Source organism: Rutilus rutilus, assembly GCF_951802725.1.
Source record: "Rutilus rutilus genome assembly, chromosome: 2".
In the NCBI taxonomy this organism is placed as follows: domain Eukaryota; kingdom Metazoa; phylum Chordata; class Actinopteri; order Cypriniformes; family Leuciscidae; genus Rutilus; species Rutilus rutilus.
In genome coordinates, this window is record NC_140210.1 from 3,221,025 (window position 1) to 3,240,348 (window position 19,324).

At 41.4% G+C, this 19,324-nt stretch overlaps 2 protein-coding genes across 2 annotated transcripts; both read right to left on the minus strand.

The window, feature by feature from the left end:
• Nucleotides 1-233: 233 nt before the first annotated feature.
• LOC311286772 (2-oxoglutarate receptor 1-like) lies at nt 234-5,068 on the minus strand. The gene is made up of 2 exons (XM_084403045.1): nt 5,031-5,068; nt 234-2,426 (listed from the first exon to the last, which is right to left on the minus strand). Exon 2 carries the CDS (start codon nt 2,417-2,419, stop codon nt 1,397-1,399), a length of 1,023 nt encoding a protein of 340 aa, XP_084259171.1. The 5' UTR covers nt 2,420-2,426; nt 5,031-5,068; the 3' UTR covers nt 234-1,396.
• A 4,024-nt stretch (nt 5,069-9,092) lies between these two features.
• On the minus strand, nt 9,093-11,221 carry LOC311286550 (2-oxoglutarate receptor 1-like; the record flags this gene model as incomplete). The annotated part of the gene is made up of 1 exon (XM_084402755.1): nt 9,093-11,221. The coding sequence occupies one exon, from the start codon at nt 11,219-11,221 to the stop codon at nt 10,199-10,201; it is 1,023 nt and encodes a 340-aa protein (XP_084258881.1). The 3' UTR covers nt 9,093-10,198.
• Nucleotides 11,222-19,324: the final 8,103 nt, after the last annotated feature.

The window sequence follows — 19,324 nt, forward strand, 5'->3', positions numbered from 1 at the left end:
AATCTTCCGTATAATGTGTGAATTGTGACAAAAATCTCGATTTGCATCTCAATTGGGTTTTGATGGAGGCTTCACATTTCCTCTTCCTTTACTGTAAGACAGTGCATCTAAACATCAGATGGAATTCCATAGAACACTGTTATACAAGAATACTCCATTCAGACCGTATGAATGAGCCAGTTTCCATTATGTAAAACAAAGACCAAAAAGTAAACAATGCAAATGTCTTTTTTAAGTACTTTTACTGCTTTTGATCATGTATGGCAAACAAATTACACCACGCCATCATCATAAAGTCAAGATTTATGAAGGAAAGCAAGCACACAATGAATAAAAACAGACATACAGCATCCACAAAGATACCATCAATGCACAGGAACATTGCAATACCATTTTTACAGATTGGCATCATTGTTTGTTTACATCAGGGCCATTTTTTGACCATTGTGGCGACCATAGGCTATTGACATGCTGAGGGCGACATGGATGGTTTGTCATGAAATGGCCTTGGGTTGGTTACATGCACATTTATGTTCATGCATTTGTGAAACGTCATGATGTTTCATGATGCATTTGCTGGGAATCAAATCCATGACCTTGGCATTGTTAGCACCAGACTCTGGTTGAGTTACATTTTCAATACTATACAATCATGGCTTGACATTAACTTTTTTGCTCACCAGCCACTGTGGTTAGTGGTTTTCCAAAGTTACACACTCAGCATTTTCACTGGCCACAATTTTGACATCGATCTCATAATTCAGCAGCAGGTTTATTAGGCTGCTGTCACTTTACGACCTGACACACGGATCCATTATACTGTTACACATGTGTTTTCTTTCACAACTCTTTACGTTCACTATAACTGTGTTTACATGAATACTCGCCAAGACCGACATTTTGACATTATTTTGTGTGTATTTAAGCACAATAAGCAGTGAAAAAGAACTAAATTTAGTACTGAGAGGCAGCTTTATGCGCGCACACTTTGGGTGTGAGCACAATATCTGCGGGAACGAGTACAATTATGCACAATATGCGCAATCCCATGCTGAAATTCAAGCCCTGTAACACCAACAATATTCATCCGGAGCAAATGAAACGAGTGAGTGAGAGCAGGCAGGTTTGTGTGTAACTCGCGGTCGGAGAGATGAGAGAGAGAGAAAGCGCAACTGGTATTGTGTATCTATTATGTGGAAAATGAGGAAGCGTTTCAGATATTTCAGTATCGTATTTATATTCCACAAAAGTAATAAAGTCATACAGGTTTGGAAAGACATGAGAGTGAGTAAATGATGACAGAACGTTCATTTTTAGGTGGAGTATCCCTTCATAAATTGGTTATTTCACAGTGGTATTGACTCTGGCTAGTAAGACTAAGACAGTGGCTTGAGTTTCAGCTGCTTTGCTCATATGTGGTATTGATCGTGGGTTTGTTGATCACAGCCACTTTAATGATCCCTTTAGTCTTCGACATGAGCTGGTCACATTTGAACAGATCCATGAAGGACCGCTTAAAGTCCCCCGACAACGTGTAGAGCGGCAGGTTGAAAATGATGTTGATTACAGCGATCGGCCTCGAAATAATGTAGGCGGCGTGAACGCCACGGTCCAGCATGCAGTCGGTTTCCGTAGTGAGTCTTGTGTAGATTCTCAGCGCTCGTAGCACATGAAAGGGAAGAAAGCAAACAATAAAGCACGTCAAAATCAACACGATGAGTCGCCTTGCTTTAACCCGTTTCTTGCTTCCCATATGAGGACCCTTCTTTAGCTCTACAATGATGCGCCAATAGCAAAGACAGACCACGACCAGAGGAACCAAATATCCCAGTACGGTCAATGCCCAACTATATGGCCAGATGATTTTTATGTTGTTGCTCGCAAAGTCCAAGCAGTATGTCTTATTGTCCGTTGGAACCACGTCAAACATGTTAAAAATCGGACTTAACTCGCCCACCGTAATGATCCAAACCAAGACGCAAGCCAACACACCCCATCGCTTCTGCTTGATGCTGTGCATGTGCATCGGATGCACGATCACCACGTACCGGAAGATGGCCAGACAGGTGAGGAAGAGGATGCTGCCGTAGAGGTTGAAGTGGAACATGAATCGCGCAAAGCGGCACATGACGACCCCCAGTGTCCAGGTGTCATTGAGGACGTAGTAGTAGATCAAGAAGGGCAAGCTGACCATAAAGAGAAGGTCAGTGATGACGAGGTTCACCATGATGATGGTGCTGCTCTTCCAGGGACGAACTTTGAGCACGTAGACCAGCAGAGCGGTGATGTTACCCACAACGCCCACGATGAAGATCGCACCATACGTGGCGGGCAGGTAGTAGCGCTTCACGAGATTGTCCACGTCGGTGCAGTTGTCACTTGAGCTGTTACTCGAGCCGTAGTAAATTTGGCTCGCCATAGTTGTTCTAGCAGAAGGAAAACATACAAAACATTGTTAAAGAGCGCACATCATAGAAGTAGATGTCCTAAAATTCATAATATTTCAGAGACTGTTCTTGTTCTATACTTGGCATTGAATACCTCAGCAATTTGATAAACAGATGTGCATCTATCCAACGAGATGCAATGAAAGAAGAAAAGGATCCACATTGTTAACCATGTTGTTTAACAATAGAATGAAGTCAGAAAACACTCTGAACCCTGATTCAGGACTGTTTTGATGACTTCATTCTATTTTTAAACAATAGAATATATGAATTGAGTGGTTTGGTTTAAATTTTCTAAAGAGACCTGATCGCTATAATGAACAGAATGAATTTAGGCTTTTATTCACATATAAACGTAGATCAGCGAACATAAACAGAAGGTCAACCAAACCTGCTTAATGCGCAAGGACAAACTGCATTGGTTCTTGCTGAAGCTCAAACTTGCTGCGTAACCCGAGAATGAACCTCATTGGTTCTTGCCGAACCTCAAATGTGATGCATAACACGAGAATGAACCTCATTGGTTCTTGCCGAACCTCAAATGTGCTGCATAACACAAGAATGAACCTCATTGGTTCTTGCTGAAGCTCAAACGTGCTGCGTAACACAAGAATGAACCTCATTGGTTCTTGCCGAACCTCAAATGTGCTGCATAACACAAGAATGAACCTCATTGGTTCTTGCTGAAGCTCAAACGTGCTGCGTAACACGAGAATGAACCTCATTGGTTCTTGCCGAACCTCAAATGTGCTGCATAACACAAGAATGAACCTCATTGGTTCTTACTGAAGCTCAAACTTGCTGCGTAACACGAGAATGAACCTCATTGGTTCTTGCAGCTCAAATGTTCTGCCTAACACGAGAATGAACCTCATTGGTTCTTGCAGCTCAAATGTTCTGCCTAACACAAGAATGAACCTCATTGGTTCTTACTGAAGCTCAAACGTGCTGCGTAACACGAGAATGAACCTCATTGGTTCTTGCAGCTCAAATGTTCTGCCTAACACGAGAATGAACCTCATTGGTTCTTGCAAAAGCTCAAACGTGCTGCGTAACACGAGAATGAACCTCATTGGTTCTTGCCGAACCTCAAACTTGCTGCGTAACACGAGAATGAACCTCATTGGTTCTTGCAGCTCAAATGTTCTGCCTAACACGAGAATGAACCTCATTGGTTCTTACTGAAGCTCAAACGTGCTGCGTAACACGAGAATGAACCTCATTGGTTCTTACTGAAGCTCAAACGTGCTGCGTAACACAAGAATGAACCTCATTGGTTCTTACTGAAGCTCAAACTTGCTGCGTAACACGAGAATGAACCTCATTGGTTCTTGCAGCTCAAATGTTCTGCCTAACACGAGAATGAACCTCATTGGTTCTTACTGAAGCTCAAACTTGCTGCGTAACACGAGAATGAACCTCATTGGTTCTTACAGAAGCTCAAACTTGCTGCGTAACACGAGAATGAACCTCATTGGTTCTAACAGAAGCTCAAACTTGCTGCGTAACACGAGAATGAACCTCATTGGTTCTAACAGAAGCTCAAACTTGCTGCGTAACACGAGAATGAACCTCATTGGTTCTTACTGAAGCTCAAACTTGCTGCGTAACACGAGAATGAGCCTCATTGGTTCTTGCAGCTCAAATGTTCTGCCTAACACGAGAATGAACCTCATTGGTTCTTACTGAAGCTCAAACGTGCTGCGTAACACAAGAATGAACCTCATTGGTTCTTACAGAAGCTCAAACTTGCTGCGTAACACGAGAATGAACCTCATTGGTTCTAACAGAAGCTCAAACTTGCTGCGTAACACGAGAATGAACCTCATTGGTTCTTACTGAAGCTCAAACTTGCTGCGTAACACGAGAATGAACCTCATTGGTTCTTACTGAAGCTCAAACGTGCTGCGTAACACAAGAATGAACCTCATTGGTTCTTACAGAAGCTCAAACTTGCTGCGTAACACGAGAATGAACCTCATTGGTTCTTACTGAAGCTCAAACTTGCTGCGTAACACAAGAATGAACCTCATTGGTTCTTACAGAAGCTTAAACTTGCTGCGTAACACAAGAATGAACCTCATTGGTTCTTACTGAAGCTCAAACGAGCTGCGTAACACAAGAATGAACCTCATTGGTTCTTACTGAAGCTCAAACGAGCTGCGTAACACAAGAATGAACCTCATTGGTTCTCGCACGTCAAGCGAACATGCTTGAGCTTCCATTTACTACAACTGATGTGTGAGCTGATGAATGTTTATATGTGAATAAAAGCCTAAACTAAAGCTTTTCATCATATAAAGTGATCGAGTATCTTCAGACTTTTGGACTAAACAAGTTCTCAGATTTCATAAAAAAGATCTTCATTTGTGTTCTGAAGATGATCTAAAGATTTTCTGGTTTGGAACGACATGAGGGTGAGTAATTAATGACAAAATTTTCATTTTGGGGTTACCTAAACCTTAAATAAATGTATTGTTTAAACTTTAAAGGATATTTTTACTGGACAATTACAAAATAATGAAATGCCAAAATACTAGAAGAGCTAACAACAATCTGTTTTTAAAAGAGGTGAATACTTACAATGTGTTCTGATGCTCCTCATCCAGCCGCTGGTTCCACAGAGAAACTAACTGTGGTAATCATGAGTTTAAATGCCTGAGCTGATCCTCCCTCTTTCTGATTAACAGTTCCTGGTGCTAAATGTCTGTCCCATTCATTTGCATTCATTTATGTCACATCAAAACATACAGGCAATATGATCTGTCAACACATGATCCTATGGGCGGGATTTAGAGCCGCACAGGTATGATCTTATTCATAAGATATTTGGCTATGGGAAAGTGTGTTACTAACAAGCCCACGCTAATTCCATTGCTGTTAATGCTTTATGAACACAATGACCTATTTTAAGATTTGTATCACTCATCCAAGATGCCAACGATTATTTTGTCGCGTGTTTTGCATGATAAACTGATCATATAGAGGACAGACAGGTCGGGTGTGCGGGTCGAGGAGCAATTATCATACGAGCTCATTATGCAGTTTTATGAGCACTGTGTCAAGAGAAATAAATGCTGTCCAGATTGTTACACTATCCATCCTAAATAGTTTTCAAGATAAGAATTAGTGCATCCCAAAACAGATATTATAGTAGACAATAAAATGCCAGTGGTGCTTGTTTTTTTCTGGTGGATTTTAAAGTGTGCATTGCTATTTCCTTTTAGGTTAAAATAAAGCATGACACCAAAGGTCATTACTGTAAAAAATGATATGATCAAAAAGTCATGGAGAAAATCTATTTTAGGGAAAGAAGTCCAATTTAACCACTAGAGGGAGTAATACTCACACTTAAATAACATCTGAAACCCTATACAGGTATAATATAATAGGCTATATACAGTACCAGTCAAAAGTTTGGAATTTTTTTTTTTTAATGCTTCTAAAAGAAGTCTCTTGTACTCACCAAGGCTGTATTACATCACTGTTAAAAGTTTGAGGTTTGCCTTTATTGGGTCAAAAATACAGTAAAAACTGTAATATTGTGAAATATTATTACAATATAAAATAACTTTTCTGTTTTGATGTTTTACAAAATGTAATATTTTTCTATGATGGTAAAGCTGCATTTTCAGCATCATTACAACCTTTGTATAAGTGTGTGAACTGGTTTCACTCCCTCGCGTGCCACCAGAGACTTCAGCTGTGTACCAGTGGCGTGCATTTTTTTAACATTCATTTATTAAACAAATCACCTGTATTTAAATCAGTACCGGTCTGTCTGTTGTGTTTTTAAATATTTAAATGACTTCCTCACAATTAATTGTAATATCTCGCTCGATGGAGAGCAGCAGTAGGTCAGAGAGCCTCTCTTCATTACCAATGAAAAGACGTTGATACAATTAGAATGCATAACACATCAAACAAAAATAGGGAAATTATGATTATATTACTAAATATTATTTACTTTACCAAACAAAACGGTGAGAATCAAGCAGGTAATTATGAGGAATTCATGTTTAGTCATGTTGATGTTATAAATTTTATGTATTCATGAAAGTGCAACACATTACAATAAGGTTTCATTAGTTAAATGTGTTAACATGAACTAATAATGAACTGCACTTCTACAGCATTTGTTAATCTTAGTTAATATTAATTTCAGCATTTGCTAAAACATTATTAAAATCAAAAGTTGTATTTGTTAACATTAGTTAATGCGCTGACTATGACATAACATGAACAAACAATAGCAGTTGTAATATTAATAGGCCTACTACAGTAGTGCTCATGATTAGTTCATGTTAGTTAATATGAATAATAAACAAATGAACCTTATTGTAAAGTGTTACTATGAAATCAAATATATAAATTCCTTAAAATTTAGAGTTGGACATGGACTTAAAATGTCCTTTCACTAGATGTATTTCCCCAAGCTAATAACACTTGCTAATGCCTTGGATAAAAACGGCTGACATCGAGTTATAGGCTACTTCTATAATTAAGCATAGCCTAACTCGCATGCTGACGCAACTTTTACAGTAGCATGGTAGGATATTATTATTATAATAATTAACAGGGCTGCGCGTGAGACTCACGCAATTGACACTTTTCACACGCTCTCATGCCACACATCCATTTTCTCACGCACAGAAAAATTGCGGAGCAAAGAGGTACTTTTAATATTCAACTAATTCTCAGCTCTTAGATTCCGTCAATTTTATTACGAAATTCAGACAAAAATACGTTTGGCGCTTGTAAATGTGACGTGACAGATCGCTGAGCGCCTCAGTTCAAGTGCACGTGAACCGATCATCTGTTACTTTTTTATTTAAAGATGCAGTACAACTTACCAAAAGTATACATAATATCGACCAATTAGTGTTTTTCAACCACTGAAAGAGGTCAATATATAACAGCAGGAGAACAATGATGTCACATAACGTTACATTTACCTCAGGAAAGCCATTTAATGACCATAGCATGTTAATTGAATAGAAATAGGAAACTCCGCCAACCACTTCACCTCCGCCAAAATGTCAAAAATGACATAACATGCTTGTGTGAAAGCAGGAAATAAAACAATAAATACCAGTGAAATGTAAAAAAATGAAATGGTACCGTAGGCTACTGTGTGACTGTTATGAAACCACTTTAGCGATGTTGTTTCCGTTTAGCAGTAAATCTGCACAGATTTGTTTTAATTTACAGGACAGTTTGATGCATACCAACACTCTCAATGCTTTCATGATGATCTGCATATATTGATCACGTCCCAATATATTCATTATCACTGTTCATGACACGACTGAGATTTCTTTACTGTCTCAGTTTTTTTCTCCTTGCAGTGACATAAAATATTACTGGTGTGCATCTGGAGACAAAACAATGGCACTGACATATTTTAGGACATATCAGTGCAAGTTGATTTCGGTTAAAACAACTCAAACATGCATTTTAATCCGGGAGGCTTGAGTCTTGTCTGTGGAACCGGGGGAATGTATTCTGAGTTGTGAAAAAGAAATTTTCTCATTGGGTTGGTTCAAGAAAGACGTCTCTATTCTCACCGCATTCAAAGGTGGATTGAGAAACAGTTGTTTTTGTGATGTCAATGACTCGTCAATGACTTTGATGTTGCATAATTACACATATATTTAGCTGTCAATGGTTACTGTACAAAACTTGTCTATACTATGACGCAGATTGTGGACAGAGGAATGTCACCATACATAAACTAAAGTCATGATCCTCAAACCATCAAACTCAGTTTGCACTGCAGATCTAGAGAAACACCATGTGATTTCTTTTCACTGATGGGGACTTCTCATACAGTTAACCGGGAAGCTCGGAAAAACCCGTTTCCTTGGATTGAATCGTGACCTTGGAGACTAAACAAGTGTTTATTTACAATACATATGCAAAAGCTGCTTCTTCCTTTTCATCCAGTCAATGAGAGGGTGTTTCCTCGTGTGTGAACAACTGATGAAATCTGAGATGATTCATGAGATATTTAATACAAGGTTAAGTCGATGAGGAACTTCATCTATGATTTCATAACATAGTTAATCACTTCCACTAAATTGGTGACTTTGTAAAAAAAAAACCACACAAACAGTTTAACGTGTGTTAAACATTTGATTTAGAAATCCTCCGTATAATGTGTGAATTGTGACAAAAATCTCTTGAAAATTCCCTGATTTGCATCTCAATTGGGTTTTGATGGAGGCTTCACATTTCCTCTTCCTTTACTGTAAGACAGTGCATCTAAACATCAGATGGAATTCCATAGAACACTGTTATACAAGAACTTTTTTTCTGATGAATTTGTTTAACCGGTTACTCCATTCAGACCGTATGAATGAGCCAGTTTCCATCAGGTTATGTAAAACAAAGACTATTGATTGAGAAACAGAGTAAAAATGTTCTGAACAAAATAGCATCAGTTTGTTTGTTTAGAAGTTTCAGTTTCACTCTGCAGAGTCAATTGTGCCATGCAGATATTATTCAAACACAGTTATATGTACCTCTGACTTAAATGTTCTACTCTGTACACACCAAAAAGTAAACAATGCAAATGTCTTTTTAAGTACTTTTACTGCTGTTAATCTTGTATGGCAAACAAATTACACCACGCCATCCTCATAAAGTCAAGGTTTATGAAGGAAAGCAAGCACACAATGAATAAAAACAGACATACAGCTGCCACAAACATAGATACCATCAATGCACAGGAACATTGCAATACCATTTTTACAGATTGGCATCATTGTTTGTTTACATCAGGGCCATTTTTTGACCATTGTGGCGACCATAGGCTATTGACATGCTGAGGGCGACATGGGTGGTTTGTCATGAAATGGCCTTGGGTTGGTTACATGCACATTTATGTTCATGCATTTGTAAAACGTCATGATGTTTCATGATGCATTTGCTGGGAATCAAATCCATGACCTTGGCATTATTAGCACCAGACTCTGGTTGAGTTACATTTTCAATACTATACAATCAGGGCTTGACATTAACTTTTTTGCCACATTAACCAGCCACTGTGGTTAGTGGTTTTCCAAAGTTACACACTCAACATTTTCACTGGCCACACTTTTGACATCGATCTCATAATTCAGCAGCAGGTTTATTAGGCTGCTGCCACTTTAAGACCTGACACACGGATCCATTATACTGTTACACGTGTTTTCTTTCTCAACTCTTTACGTTCACTATAACTGTGTTTACATGAATACTCGCCAAGGCCGACATTTTGACATTATTTTGTGTGTATTTAAGCACAATAAGCAGTGAAAAAGAACTCAATTTAGTACTGAGAGGCAGCTTTATGCGCGCACACTTTGGGTGTGAGCACAAAATCTGTGGGAACGAGTACAATTATGCACAATATGCGCAATCCCATGCTGAAATTCAAGCCCTGTAACACCAACAATATTCATCCGGAGCAAATGAAACGAGTGAGTGAGAGCAGGCAGGTTTGTGTGTAACTCGCGGTCGGAGAGATGAGAGAGAGAGAAAGCGCAACTGGTATTGTGTATCTATTATGTGGAAAATGAGGAAGCGTTTCAGATATTTCAGAATCGTATTTATATTCCACAAAAGTAATAAAGTCATACAGGTTTGGAAAGACATGAGAGTGAGTAAATGATGACAGAACATTCATTTTTAGGTGGAGTATCCCTTCATAAATTGGTTATTTCACAGTGGCATTGACTCTGGCTAAGACTAAGACAGTGGCTTGAGTTTCAGCTGCTTTGCTCATATGTGGTATTGATCGTGGGTTTGTTGATCACAGCCACTTTAATGATCCCTTTAGTCTTCGACATGAGCTGGTCACATTTGAACAGATCCATGAAGGACCGCTTAAAGTCCCCCGACAACGTGTAGAGCAGCAGGTTGAAAATTATGTTGATTACAGCGATCGGCCTCGAAATAATGTAGGCGGCGTGAACGCCACGGTCCAGCATGCAGTCGGTTTCCGTAGTGAGTTTCGTGTAGATTCTCAGAGCTCGTAGCACATGAAAGGGAAGAAAGCAAACAACAAAGCACGTCAATATCAACACGATGAGTCGCCTTGCTTTAACCCGTTTCTTGCTTCCCATATGAGGACCCTTCTTTAGCTCTACAATGATGCGCCAATAGCAAAGACAGACCACGACCAGAGGAACCAAATATCCCAGTACGGTCAATGCCCAACTATATGGCCAGATGATTTTTATGTTGTTGCTCGCAAAGTCCAAGCAGTATGTCTTATTGTCCGTTGGAACCACGTCAAACATGTTAAAAATCGGACTTAACTCGGCCACCGTAATGACCCAAACCAAGACGCAAGCCAACACACCCCATCTCTTCTGCTTGATGCTGTGCATGTGCATCGGATGCACGATCGCCACGTACCGGAAGATGGCCAGACAGGTGAGGAAGAGGATGCTGCCGTAGAGGTTGAAGTTGAACATGAATCGCGCAAAGCGGCACATGACGACCCCCAGCGTCCAGGTGTCATTGAGGACGTAGTAGTAGACCAAGAAGGGCAAGCTGACCATAAAGAGAAGGTCAGTGATGACGAGGTTCACCATGATGATGGTGCTGCTCTTCCAGGGACGAACTTTGAGCACGTAGACCAGCAGAGCGGTGATGTTACCCACAACGCCCACGATGAAGATCGCACCATACGTGGCGGGCAGGTAGTAGCGCTTCATGAGATTGTCCACGTCGGTGCAGTTGTCACTTGAGCTGTTACTCGAGCCGTAGTAAAGTTGGCTCGCCATAGTTGTTCTAGCAGAAGGAAAACATACAAAACATTGTTAAAGAGCGCACATCATAGAAGTAGATGTCCTAAAATTAATAGTATTTCAAAGACTGTTCTTGTTCTCTACAATACCTCAGCAATGTGATAAACAGATGTGCATCTATCCAACGCGATGCAATGAAAGAAGAAAAGGATCCACATTGTTAACCATATTGTTTAACAATAGAATGAAGTCAGAAAACACTCTGAACCCTGATTCAGGACTGTTTTGATGACTTGAAATTTTCTAAAGAGACTTCATCGCTATGATGAACAGATTGAATTTTGGCTTTTATTCACATATAAACGTTGATCAGTGAACATAAACAGAAGGTCAACCAAACCTGTTTAATGCGCAAGAACAAACTGCATTGGTTCTTGCAGAAGCTCAAACGTGCTGCGTAATCCAAGAATGAACGTCATTGGTTCTTGCAGAAGCTCAAATGTGCTGCGTAACACAAGAATGAACCTCATTGGTTCTTGCTGAAGCTCAAACGTGCTGCGTAACCCAAGAATGAACCTCATTGGTTCTTGCTGAAGCTCAAACATGCTGCGTAACATGAGTTTGAACCTCATTGGTTCTTGCTGAAGCTCAAACGTGCTGCGTAAACCAAGAATGAACCTTATTGGTTCTTGCAGAAGCTCAAACGTGCTGCGTAACCCAAGAATGAACCTCATTGGTTCTTGCTGAAGCTCAAACATGCTGCGTAACACGAGAATGAACCTCATTGGTTCTTTCAGAACCTAAAACGTGCTGCGTAACACGAGAATGAACCTCATTGGTTCTTTCAAAAGCTCAAACGTTCTGCTTAACATGAGAATGAACCTCATTGGTTCTTGCTGAAGCTCAAACGTGCTGCGTAACCCAAGAATGAACCTCATTGGTTCTTGCTGAAGCTCAAACATGCTGCGTAACATGAGTTTGAACCTCATTGGTTCTTGCTGAAGCTCAAACGTGCTGCGTAAACCAAGAATGAACCTTATTGGTTCTTGCAGAAGCTCAAACGTGCTGCGTAACCCAAGAATGAACCTCATTGGTTCTTGCTGAAGCTCAAACATGCTGCGTAACATGAGTTTGAACCTCATTGGTTCTTGCTGAAGCTCAAACGTGCTGCGTAACACAAGAATGAACCTCATTGGTTCTTGCTGAAGCTCAAACGTGCTGCGTAAACCAAGAATGAACCTTATTGGTTCTTGCAGAAGCTCAAACGTGCTGCGTAACCCAAGAATGAACCTCATTGGTTCTTGCTGAAGCTCAAACATGCTGCGTAACATGAGTTTGAACCTCATTGGTTCTTGCTGAAGCTCAAACGTGCTGCGTAACACAAGAATGAACCTCATTGGTTCTTGCTGAAGCTCAAACGTGCTGCGTAACCCAAGAATGAACCTCATTGGTTCTTGCGGAAGCTCAAACATGCTGCGTAACATGAGTTTGAACCTCATTGGTTCTTGCTGAAGCTCAAACGTGCTGCGTAACACAAGAATGAACCTCATTGGTTCTTGCTGAAGCTCAAACGTGCTGCGTAAACCAAGAATGAACCTTATTGGTTCTTGCAGAAGCTCAAACGTGCTGCGTAACCCAAGAATGAACCTCATTGGTTCTTGCTGAAGCTCAAACATGCTGCGTAATATGAGTTTGAACCTCATTGGTTCTTGCAGAAGCTCAAACGTGCTGCATAACACAAGAATGAACCTCATTGGTTCTTTCAAAAGTTCAAACTTGCTGCATAACACAAGAATGAACCTCATTGGTTCTTTCAAAAGCTCAAACGTTCTGCGTAACATGAGAATGAACCTCATCGGTTCTTGCAGAAGCTCAAACGTGCTGCGTAACACGAGAATTAACCTCAATGGTTCTTTCAAAAGCTCAAACTTGCTGCGTAACACAAGAATGAACCTCATTGGTTCTTTCAAAAGTTCAAACTTGCTGAGTAACACGAGAATGAACCTCATTGGTTCTTTCAGAACCTAAAACGTGCTGCGTAACACGAGAATGAACCTCATTGGTTCTTTCAAAAGCTCAAACGTTCTGCTTAACATGAGAATGAACCTCATCGGTTCTTTCAGAACCTAAAACGTGCTGCGTAACACGAGAATTAACCTCAATGGTTCTTTCAAAAGCTCAAACGTTCTGCGTAACACAAGAATGAACCTCATTGGTTCTTTCAAAAGTTCAAACTTGCTGCGTAACATGAGAATGAACCTCATCGGTTCTTGCAGAAGCTCAAACGTGCTGCGTAACACGAGAATTAACCTCAATGGTTCTTTCAAAAGCTCAAACGTTCTGCGTAACATGAGAATGAACCTCATCGGTTCTTGCAGAAGCTCAAACGTGCTGCGTAACACGAGAATTAACCTCAATGGTTCTTTCAAAAGCTCAAACTTGCTGCGTAACACGAGAATGAACCTCATTGGTTCTTTCAAAAGCTCAAACTTGCTGCGTAACACAAGAATGAACCACATTGGTTCTTTCAAAAGCTCAAACTTGCTGCGTTACACGAGAATGAACCTCATTGGTTCTTTCAAAAGCTCAAACTTGCTGCGTAACACAAGAATGAACCTCATTGGTTCTTTCAAAAGCTCAAACGAGCTGCGTAACACGTGACGAGAATGAACCTCATTGGTTCTTGCTGAAGCTCAAACGAGCTGCGTAACACGTGACGAGAATGAACCTCATTGGTTCTCGCACGTTAAGCAAACATGCTTGAGCTTCCGTTTACCACAACTGATGTGTGAGTTGATGAATGTTTATATGTGAATAAAAGCCTAAACTAAAGCTTTTCATCATATAAAGTGATCGAGTATCTTCAGACTTTTGGACTAAACAAGTTCTCAGATTTCATAAAAAAGATCTTCATTTGTGTTCTGAAGATGAGCTAAAGATTTACTGGTTTGGAACAACATGAGGGTGAGTAATTAATGACAAAATTTTCATTTTGGGGTTACCTAAACCTTAAATAAATGTATTGTTTAAACTTTAAAGGATATTTTTACTGGACAATTACAAAATAATGAAATGCCAAAATACTAGAAGAGCTAACGACAATCTGTTTTTAAAAGAGGTGAATACTTACAATGTGTTCTGATGCTCCTCATCCAGCCGCTGGTTCCTCAGAGAAACGAACTGTGGTGATCATGAGTTTAAACGCCTGAGCTGATCCTCCCTCTTCTGATGAACAGTTCCTGGAGCTAAATTAGGTCCCATTAATTTGCATTCATTTATGTCACATCAAAACACAAAGGCACTATGATCTATCAACACATGATCCTATGGGTGGGATTTAAAGCCACACAGGTATGATCTTATTCATATTTGGCTATGGGAAAGTGCGTTACTGACAAGCCCTCCCCCGGACAGCACGCCAAATACACATTAAACTTTACCCCCTCTAATTGTATATAAGTGTGAACTCGTGGAACTGATCATGTAGAGGACAGACAGGTCGGGTGTGCGGGTCATGGAGCAATTATCATACGAGCTCATTATGCAGTTTTATGAGCACTGTGTCAAGATAAATAAATAGTGCTGTCCAGATTGTTACACTATCCATCCTAAACAGTTTTCAAGATAAGAATTAGTGTATCCCAAAACGGAAATTAGTAGACAATAAAATGCCAGTGGTGCTTGTTTTTTTCTGGTGGATTTTAAAGTGTGCATCGCTTTTTCCTTTTAGGTTAAAATAAAGCATGACACCAAAGGTCATCACCGTAAAAAATGATATGATCAAAAAGTCATGGAGAAAATCTATCTGGAAAGTCCTCGAAGTTAACCACTAGAGGGAGTAATATTCGCACTTAAATAACAACTGAACCCCTATACAGGCATGATATAATAGGCTACAGTACCAGTCAAAAGTTTAGATTTTTTTTTTTTTATGCTTCTGAAAGAAGTCTCTTCTGCTCACCAAGGCTGTATTACATCACTGTTAAAAGTTTGAGGGAAAAAACACCTAACACAATAAAGTGTGTAAAAAGTTTGATTAAGAAACCTTCAAATAAGGTATGAATTGTGACAAAAATCTTTTGAACACGCCCTATTTTGCATCTTATTAGGGTTTGATGGAGGCTTCACATTTCCTCTTCCTTTACTGTCAAACTTCTAACCATAAACATCAGCTGGAATTCCGTGAAACACTGTTATACAAGAGCAAATACTCAATTGAGTTTAACCAGTTACTCCATTCCCATACACAAAATAAATATATTTCAATATTTTTTTTTTTCTGTATGGGTTCAGACCGTATGAATGAGCCAATGTTTCCATCAGGTTATGTAAAACAAAGACTATTAATTGAGAAACTGAGAGCAAAAATGTTCTGAATAAAATAGCATCAGTTTGTTTGTTGAGAAATTTGAGTTTCACTCTGCAGAGTCAATTGTGCCATGCAGATATTATTCAAACACAGTTACCGCTGTTTTGAATGTAGTACTACTGTACAGTGCCGTAGCACCGAATCTCGGGCCCTATGCAAAGACAGTGTGTGGGGGCCCCGTAGCTGTCATCCCATGATCTACGCTTTTTTTTAAAATAATTGTGTACAACTATATATAGCACTAGAAAATTGTATATCATTAATAGAGTATAACACTCATATTTTTATATGGAGTATGGGGTCCGGGTCCCTGTACAACCGGAGCAGGAGCTTGGTTCGCATTGCCGGCAGTAAGTCAGACTTGTTCCCGGTGCATGTTGGACTCCGGCAGGGCTGCCCTTTGTCACCGGTTCTGTTCATAATTTTTATGGACAGAATTTCTAGGCGCAGCCAGTGGCCGGAGAGTGTCAGGTTTGGGGACCACATGATTTCCTCTCTGCTTTTTGCGGATGATGTTGTCATGTTGGCCTCATCACATCAGGACCTTCAGCATGCACTGGGACGGTTTCCAGCCGAGTGTGAAGCAGCTGGGATGAGAATCAGCGCCTCCAAGTCCGAGGCCATGGTTCCCAGTCGGAAAAGGGTGGCTTGCCCGCTTCAGGTTGGTGGAGAGTTCCTGTCTCAAGTGGAGGAGTTCAAGTATCTCGGGGTCTTGTTCACGAGTTAGGGAAGGATGGAACGGGAGATTGACCGACGGATCGGTGCAGCTTCTGCAGTAATTCAGTCAATGTACCGGTCTGTCGTGGTGAAGAAGGAGCTGATCTGCAAAGCGAAGCTCTCGATTTACCGGTCAATCCACGTTCCTACTCACACCTATGGTCATGAGCTGTGGGTCATGACCGAAAGGATAAGATCTCGGATACAGGCGGCCAAAATGAGCTTTCTCCGCAGGGTGGCTGGGCGATCCCTTAGAGCAGGGTCCTGGAGGGTCACTGTCCTGCGCAGTTTAGCTCCAACCCTGATCAAACACACCTGAGCAAGCTAATCAATGTATTCAGGATCACTAGAAACTCACAGCTAGGTGTGTTTGATCAGGGTTGGAGCTAAACTGTGCAGGACAGTGGCCCTCCAGGACCGAGTTTGAGAAACCCTGCCTTAAAGATAGGGTGAGGAGCTCAGTCACTCGGGAGGAGCTCAGAGTAGAGCCGCTGCTCCTCCACATCGAGAGGGGTCAGCTGAGGTGGCTCGGGCATCTGTTCTGGATGCCTTCCCAGGAAGGTGTTCCGGGCACATCCCACCGGGAGGAGACCCCGGGCAGACCTAGGACACGCTGGAGGGATTATGTCTCCCGGCTGGCCTGGGAACGCCTCGGTATTCCCCTGGAAGAGCTGGAGGAAGTGTCTAGGGAGAGGGAATTCTGGGCATCTCTGCTTAGACTGCTGCCCCCGCGACCCGGACCCGGATAAGCGGAAGAAGATAGATGGATGGATGGATGGATTTTTATATGCTTTTAAATAGAGCACCCCAGTATCCCATTAGACATACATATTACAGTTGAACAATATTTAACTGGAATTGTGTTTTATTAACAGATATTGTGCTTTGTATTCCAAACATTTAACAGTGTAGATACCACAACAAGCATTTTTTTATGTTTTTTATTGTCTTATTGTAAAAATGTTACAAGTGTGTTGGATTTGTAGTTGCCTGACTACACTCTGGGCTTACCTTCACTCCGCTCTAGCTGCAGTAGCATGTTGTGATTTGAATGTTTAATGTGTTTAATAGTTTTTGATTTCATGAGTCATGCACCCACTGCGGGAAGACGACCATCTCGGAGTTGCAGTCGAGACTCCAATACCTCGAAAGAGGTGGGGTCCCCGTACCTCTGCGTCGATCTAATCCTTCTCAGAGGGTTACTTCGCGCAGTAGCGCAGGTGATTTGAGGATCATGGTGAGAGCTCTTCCTTCGGGGAACCAACCCCCTACGAAACCTCATCCCTTGTGCGCTCCGCAGCCAGTGGAACTCCCTCAGGAACGGGCTGGAACATCTCAAAGGTGTGTACCAGTTGTCTCATTTGGGGCTCCCCCCTACGGCCAGATATCGATCGCTACATTGAAGGGTGAGCCTGACTTTTTTCACAGCCTGACTGTGCTACCCCATTCAGGAATCGTAGCGTTGTCTGAGTTAATGAGAAATGACGGCTATGCTTTCTCGGGTCACAGAGAGGATCGGGCTCATGTGGAATCCTCCACCGTGTCCTGAGGCCTCGACACTGGTTGATTGGCTTCTCTGTCTTCTCAGCACCCCGCCCCGGTGACTTTCTTTCCGGAGGTGCATGAAGAGAACACTTCCCCCCTCACCACCTTGATGGCGGGGCCGCTAAAAGGGTTACACATCGATTTCCCCTTGGAATGCCCGAACTCCACCTCACGGGGGAATCTGTGTCTCCCTTCCCGGGCCTGTGAGCACTCGTCTGGTCTAACCGGCGAGGCTCATCAGGCCTGTGGGGAAGCCGCTTCTGGCCAAGGCACTGAAAGACCTGCACGAGGGTGGTCACGATCCAGAAGTTATACAAGAACATGGTACCGCGACAGACCTCGCGTTTCGAGTGACGAAGGTTGCTGCGCAGTCTCTGAGTCATGCGATATCCACACTAGTGGTCCAGGAACGCCATCTCTGGCTGTGTCTGGCCGACATAAGGGGTACCGACAAAGTCAGGATTCAACAGGTGCCACAAAGCAGCGCAGCTGATGCAATTATCTCATACCAAATGTGAATTGGCTCGTTTTAGTTACACATTTGAAGTAGATTGGCCTCTCTAGCGAGATTCCTATTCGTCCGTCATCCAATGTAATGTCTACATTCCCTCCTTTAGGGAACGGGGGTTACATACGTAACCGAGACGTTTTCCATATTTACAGTTTATCTCTAAAGATTTTTCACACACTTTTCATGTTACTTCTGTGTTTGGAGTATGATAAGAGTGTTATGTAGAAATAAGTTGTTTCTCATTATGTAGGAAAATGCAGACTCCCGAGCAGCAAGAATAAATTATTACACAGAATAAACAGCGGCATCACTTTGTCTCTTTGGAAAGAAATTTTCCAAATTGTTTTCCCTTCCTATGTTTACTTTCCACTCCTCCTCTTTTTTCCTGATCTTTGTTTGAACATTGCACACTGGGGCGGCTCAACTCGAAGAACACCACACTCAGTCAGATGACTGCTCCTCTCCGGCGAGTCCGCTCTCCCTCATAGCCAATTAGCGTTTTGCAACGTTCCTAAACAACCAAACTATGCAAATTGCATGCATGCTGTGCTCATGGCACAGTCTTGTGGGCTTACAATGGCTTTTCCCAGAGATGGGGGACTCGAGTCACATGACTTGACTCGAGTCAGACTCGAGTCTCAAATTTAAGGACTTGAGACTTGCTTGACTAAATTAAGAAAATGACTCGACTTGACTTTGACTTGAGATCCAATGACTCGAGACTTGACTTGACTTGAACTGTATGACTCGAGAATGACTTGATATACTTTTTATATAACATCAATTGATGAACAAAATGAAAGCAACGGAACCATTGACGCCAGTCGTCAGATTCTGCGCGATTGCGTGACGCTGCACAAGCTCAGAAAAAACATACATCGCGGTGAGCGCGGCAGCGCGCTAAATACAAAAACATCTCCCAGCATCGTTTCTTTTTGGATATAAACACTAGAAATTGACCATATTCATACAAGAAGATTTGCTGTACGCATAATAA